This window comes from Dermacentor silvarum, chromosome 11 (assembly GCF_013339745.2).
Source record: "Dermacentor silvarum isolate Dsil-2018 chromosome 11, BIME_Dsil_1.4, whole genome shotgun sequence".
NCBI classification, from domain to species: Eukaryota; Metazoa; Arthropoda; class Arachnida; order Ixodida; family Ixodidae; genus Dermacentor; species Dermacentor silvarum.
Genome location: NC_051164.1, coordinates 28,941,870 through 28,948,423, shown reverse-complemented (window position 1 = coordinate 28,948,423; position 6,554 = coordinate 28,941,870). Strand labels below are relative to the sequence as shown.

General features: G+C 48.6%; 1 protein-coding gene across 1 annotated transcript; it reads right to left on the bottom strand.

Annotated features, from left to right (window-relative positions):
* Positions 1-2,644: 2,644 nt before the first annotated feature.
* LOC119432478 (cytochrome c oxidase assembly factor 7 homolog) lies at positions 2,645-5,136 on the bottom strand. Its single transcript, XM_049658257.1, has 3 exons — positions 5,121-5,136; positions 4,740-4,880; positions 2,645-4,237 (listed from the first exon to the last, which is right to left on the bottom strand). The coding sequence occupies exons 1-3, from the start codon at positions 5,134-5,136 to the stop codon at positions 3,795-3,797; spliced, it is 600 nt and encodes a 199-aa protein (XP_049514214.1). The 3' UTR covers positions 2,645-3,794.
* Positions 5,137-6,554: the final 1,418 nt, after the last annotated feature.

Below are 6,554 nucleotides of genomic sequence, written 5' to 3'. Positions count from 1 at the left end.
GCCTAATTGCGTCGTAGACTGTGAAACAAGATTTCTCACCTTGCCGTATTCCAATAGTGCAGTGATGTCTTGTCCCAGTGCAGAAGGAACGCAAGAATACGCCGAGAGCCCAATAAACCAGGTTACATTTAAAAAAGAAAAAAAGAATGAGACAGACGGGTCGCCGCGCGCGATCGCTCAAACGCGCGCGCAGCCATCCTCGCTGGCTTCGGGGGAGTGTCTGGCGGATGACGCATGTATCTGGCGCGTCATTGACCTGTGGCTAGGTAAGGCAAGGAAAATAAGTCGCAAAGCTTAAGTTAATTTATACGCAAAACGTTTTAGTTTTTGCGGCAAAGAATTAAAAAAATAAATGAATGCCTGTTAACTTAAGTTCACTTTCTTTTTTTTTTCGATGCTCGCGGCAGCTAACGTTCGGTGTCAAAAGTATAGCGTGACGTATGGTGACGTGTTTCCTGTTGCCAGTTTTTGCCGAGTGTCCCCTCTTGTTGAATTTCTTTATCTTTGAGCCCAGCGGAGCTCGTGTACGGGAGGGCGCTGCACTCCCCGCTTAGGCTAGTTCGTGAAAACTGGGAAGGGTAGCGATCCGACTGTGGTCGAGTACGTTTGCAACCTACTGCAGCGCCTGTACGACACGCAGGCTCTGGTGGAAGCTAATATGCTTGAAGCTCACACAAAAGCAAAAAAAAAAAAAAAAAAAAAAAAAAAAAAAAAAAAAGCTACGACAAAAACAGCAGTGTGCGCCAGTTTCACGAAGGGCAAAAGGTGCTCATGTTGCGTACTTCTAAAGCTAACAAGTTGGAGGTACACTGGGAAGGCCCCGGTACGATACAACACACACTTTCAGACACAACTTACGTTGTTAAACTGCCAGGTCGTAGGAAAGAAGTACGTATCTATCACAGCAACTTCATGAAGCCCTATGTAGAGCGTGTGCCGGTTGTGAATTTGGTGTTAAATCAACCTGAAGAAGTAGAAGCTGAACTTCCTGACATTCCCCGTGACATGACTTGTTTTTCTGTGGATGAAATCCTTAATTTGACAGCAGACAGTGCTGTTCTAAGTGAAGGCCAGCTTGAAGATTTAACAAATTTGATAGCTGAGCACAGACACGTGTTTTCAAAGGTACCCGGTCGTACCACTCTGACGACTCATGATATTGAGCTTACACCAGAAGCGGCCAACTCAACGTTGCACAACAGGCGATGTAAAGCTTACAGATGTTCACCGCACCATGAAAAAATTGATGAGGGAGGCAATTGATCGGATGCTAGACCTTAAAGTGGCCGAACGAGTTGAAGGAAGCTTCTTGTCCCCAATGATAATTGTAGAAACTAACGGTAAAGAACCGCGGCCGTGTATCGATTACTGTAAGCTTAACTCTGTAATTGTTAGCAAAGTGTATCCCTTTCCGCACATAGAAGACTGCCTTGAAAAGGTGAGCAAAGCTAAGTTTATCTCTACGCTCGATTTACTGCGGGGGTGCTGGCAAGTGCCGCTAACAGAGCGAGCGAGTGAATTGGCTGCCTTCGCGACGCCTTTCGGCACCTTCCGGCCTTTGGTTCTTCCCTTCGGTCTTAAAAATGCCCCCTTCGCCTTTTCGAGACTCGTGGATCTAGTGCTAGCTGGAGCGGGGGCATTCGCACTACCGTATCTCGACGACATCGCAGTATTTTCAACTACTTGGCCGGAGCACGTGAACCATTTGCAGGAGGCCCTAACTTTAAAAGCCCAGAAGTGCAAGTTAGGTCGCTCAGACGTCTGCTACCTAGGTCACAGATTAGGTCAAGGACATCGAAGTCCACTTGATTTCAAGGTTCTGCCAATCAAGGAATTCCCTCAGCCGAAAACGAAAACTGAGCTCCGTACTTTCTTAGGGTAACAACACTATACATCAAGTGTTTCTCGCAGGTTGCTAGCCACCTTACAGACTCGCTGAAAAAAGACGCTCCTACAGGTGTGCAATGGGACGAAGCAAAACAAGCGGCCTTTAATTCTTTGAAGGTAGCTCTCACCGCAAAGCCCGTCCTGGCGAGCCTAGACCACTCGAAACCCTTTCTTGTGCAGTGTGCTGCAAGCGAAAAAGGGGTAGGTGTAGTTTCGAGTCAGGAAGACGAGCACGGGCATGAGCATCCCATTTTGTATGCCAGCCGAAAGCTGTCTGGTCGTGAACAAGCTTACAGTACCATAGAAAAGGAATGCGCGTGCCTCGTTTGGGCTGTAGAAAAACTTTCCTGTTATTTGGCTGGAGCAGAATTCATTTTCATTACAGATCATCGTCCGCTCACGTGGCTTCAACAGATGTCCAACAAAAATGGCAGGTTGTTGCGTTGGAGCCTCAGTTTGCAACCGTACGCGTTTACGGTTAAACATCAGAAAGGATCGCTGCACGCAAATGCAGACGGTCTCAGCAGGGCTTTCTCTCACTCGGCGCCAGTCGGCCTAGTGGCATCAAAGCCTTGAATCAGTATTCACATAGAACCGTAACTGTCGCAAGTCCTCGACAGCCAATTTTGTTCCAATTGGAAGGTTTCCAAAACACTCTGCGTATGAGGCCGCACTCGGCAGTTGTTTGCGGTGTTTGCGGTGGTGCTTGCTGTATCGCCTACGCCCGGGATTCGTGCCCTTGGCGTCGCCTGCAGTTTCCTGCCACACCATGCACTCCACATTTCCGCACATCGGCCTGAGAGACCACCGGACCCTGCGCGCGTCCGTAAAGGACGCATCCTTCGACTTGAAAACCGAGCACCGAGTCATCTGTCCTCGGACGGTCAGATGTCACTTCGCCGGATCCTTGAACATCGGTCGCCAAGTACTTTGGCGCTTCTGTGCACCTCGGAACTGCCCATCAAGCGCGCAGCCGGCTGAACTGGTGAAAATCTCCGAAAGTGCCGTTACATCGAAGTCTTCGACGAACCTTTCGCAAAAACCAGTGCGTGTGAAGCCTTCTTCACCCCCTTGGTGCTCTTCCGTGGGGAGGGGCTGTTGCGTTTGCGCACCGCTTATCAGCCGGCGCCCAAGTCTGGCTCATCTGTTCCAGACGATAATCTGTTTCGCGCATGTGCGTTGATATGTTTTCCCTCGCCCTTTGATCACGGCGTTCCTTTATAAAGGACTGCGGATCACGCCGTGGGCGCTTCTTTTTGTACACCTTCTTTCGGCAAGCATGCCGCATTAAAAGTACGTTCTTCCTTCTCCCGGCGTCTTCTTCTCCCGGCTTGGAACCCAACTCGGCCAAACGTAACAGTGCCCAGATTTGCCTAAACTTCGTCCGTATGACTTCAAAGGGCTTTGCGACTTTGAAGACTAGTCACTTTCAACAAAATATTGCAATACAATTTCCACAATTCGCAGTTATTTCGAAAGTGTGCCGAGTCATATTGCGTTCCGCGTTTAATAAAATGGGCTTGTTTCAAGATTTTGGTCAATCAAGGCGGATAAAGCACAGCGAACAAAGCCGAAAGAACGTACGAAGCCACAAGCACGAAGACCAGACAAATACATTTACTAAATCCATCACTGACTGAACGATAACAGCGCCAGAGTCTCCTACACAGTCGAACCCGCATATATCGAACACGTATATAACGAATTATTGTGTATAACGAACAGCAGTAATCCCCCCTCGAAATTTTTTGCATAAAATTTTTATTTTATACATCGATCGAATTACCTATATATCGAACTTTTTTGTTATCCCCTTCAGATTCGATATGTGCGAGTTCGACTGTAGTGATTTCAGTAGAACACTCCTCTACGGGCTTCGAGACGCAGCGCTCTCTCTTCATTCGCGGTCAGTCCCTGATGCCCTGCTCCATCTCGATGCCCCTGGGCCTCTTCAGCTGCTCGTTGTGGTCAGCAACGATGGCTCGGTATCGCTCGGCCTCTGCGTCGTCCTTCTTGACCCCGTGGCCCCTGGCGTACATGAGGGCCACGTTGGAGCAGGCCTCCATGCTCTTCAGCTCGCAGGCGCGCACGGCGAACTGGAAGGCGCGGCGCAGGTCGCGCGGCAGCTCCTCTCGTCCGGTGATGTACAGCCCGCTGGCGAAGTAGCAGCCGTCGGCCGTGCCCATGTCGCACGCCCTGGAGAGGAAGGCCAGGCCCTCGGTCACGTTCTGCGTCACGCCACTCTTCGACGAGGTGAGACCGAGACCGACGCCGAAGCACGCCTTGCCGCAGCCCGCCTCGCAACCCCGCCGGTAGTAGCGGTGCGCCTCGGCTTTGTCCATCGTGCTGCCTGAGGGCGGGCAAAAAATCAAAGATGGGCTGATTATGCAGATCTTGATAATGCGAAGCATTTTGATGCGTAGGCTGGTCAACTTTATTTCAGGCAACCAGAAAAAGATGTACAGGATGGTGATATATATTGACGCAAGGGCCAGCGATGGCCTACTAGAGCGCCAAGAAAGATGGTATGAAGCAGTTCATAAAGTGGTAAACGACAAATTGCAAATGTAACATGGGTGAATAGAGGCCTTGAAGCATTCGCTGTAAGGGACCTAAAATATATTGACATTAAAACAGTGACAAGTGATGTGGGCTATGACCATGAAAGATATTCCACAAGTGGATAATACAATAAAATGTGAGAGATAAACGAAATGCTGAACTGCGACACGGACCAAGTATATATATACGTAACTATTTGCCTCCGTTTTAAAGGAGAATGCCAGTAGAAATCGCCATCGAGTTTTCCTTTTCATCCCTTCTCCTCGTATGCGGTGCAAGAGGGCGTGTACCTTTGCCGACGAGCCTGTAGTTGGCGTACTTCAAGCAGCTCTTGCCGTGGTTGTTGTCGTCACAGTTGTTCTTGTACACGTTGCAGGCGCGCGCGAAATCCTTCTTGATCGCCTCCAGGTAGTCGCCCAGGCGGTGGCAGCCTGCGTCAGCAACGACACCTTGTGAGCGGGGCCGAAGCTGCGAGGTCCGCGCTGCCGAGCATGCGGCTCGACAGACTCGAATGTCGGGCGATGATTATCAGCCCGATAAAGGCTGCCAGAAGAAGAACGCCAGGCAGCGTGCAAGTTGCGTTCAAATGGTGCTACGAAATATACCCTTGACAGGTGGCCAAAGTTACGTTGGACAGAGGGGGCGCTAAGATAGGGTGCCTCAATTCGCACCTGGCGAGGAGGACATCGAGCTTCCCTAGATCGTGATCGGGAGCACGTGCTTAATGAAGAAAAAAAAAATACAGATGGTGCACATGGAAGTGCACACATTCGAGCCTATACGGATGAGTCTTAGCGAACTTTGGAGTCAAGCTTGGCTGCTGCGTTATAAAACACAAAAGGATGCGGGCCGCAACTTAAAGAGTGGTAGGTATTATAGCAATAATCAGAAACTTAACAGATGTGCCAGCTTCGCTATACGATTTTCTCTTTCAAATAAAAGCTCATAAATATATTTTGCGATGCATGCACTGTAACGAAATCCCTTTTATATTAACTTAATCCGTTACGTTCTACATAAACAAATCCAAATCTACATTTCGAAAAGTCCCCATTTTGCGCGCATGCAAGCCTTGAGCCGCTTCGGAAATGCATTGATGGCGGCACGGATGTAGTCTGCGTCTAATTCAATCCATGCTTTTGCCCGACGAATTGCAGCCAAATTGCGATGATGAGTAGAGAAGACAGCGCTTTTTAAAAAGACCTGACTGAATAGTCAAGCGGGTTTAGATGCGGGGCTTTTTGGGGGCCATTCTGAAGCGGTAGACTTAAAGCGAGGAAGTTTTTCGTGCACCATTGCTGCACCACCTTCGCCTTGTGAGCCGGAGCGAATCGTACTGCTACGTCCACTGAGGGTTTCCGAAGCGTGAGTCGGCCCAAGGCAGGACCTCCTTCCTCAGGACATCTACGAGATCATTTGCGCTGTTCACTTAGGCTCCCTGTTTCAAGAAAACCTGCGGCATCTTTCTATCACAAGCGATTGCTGCGAAAACGACTACTGATTGTGGTCATTTTGCGCCCGTGAATAAACCACATGAATTCCACACACACTAACAAATGCCATAAAGAACGGGACATGCGCCTGTCGCGGACATGCTGTTTCATTTGTGTTTTGTGAATAGGGTTCCCGTACGGGCACCGAAGCGTCAATTTCGTCGTTTGTTGATCGGTGACAAGATTTATAATGGCTATACTATGCAGCAGTCGTATTCGACAGACGATACCATAACGTAACTAGGTGAGCTAGTTGTCACATGTTTTGGTAACAAACATGGCTAAAAACGGGACAAAAAACAAGAAGACAGCAAGGCGATGAACTGATGCGTAACCACAGGATTTGGGTTACGAAACGTAAAGGCGGGTCAGTAATTAGTGGCTACGGCCGATGAGTTGGACAAAATAGCATAAATGGGCTCGTTTGAATCATTTTGTGAATGGAATAGTCATTTAAATACACCATTTATACTTATCTCATTCCAGAGATAAGTATAATACATGTAAATATACGAAGCTTGAGGAAACATTGGGATCAGGTGTGTGCCCTTCTTAGGGATAAAAAATATCGACATCCACGTTATTGTATTAACTGATATCAGTGTTCAAACA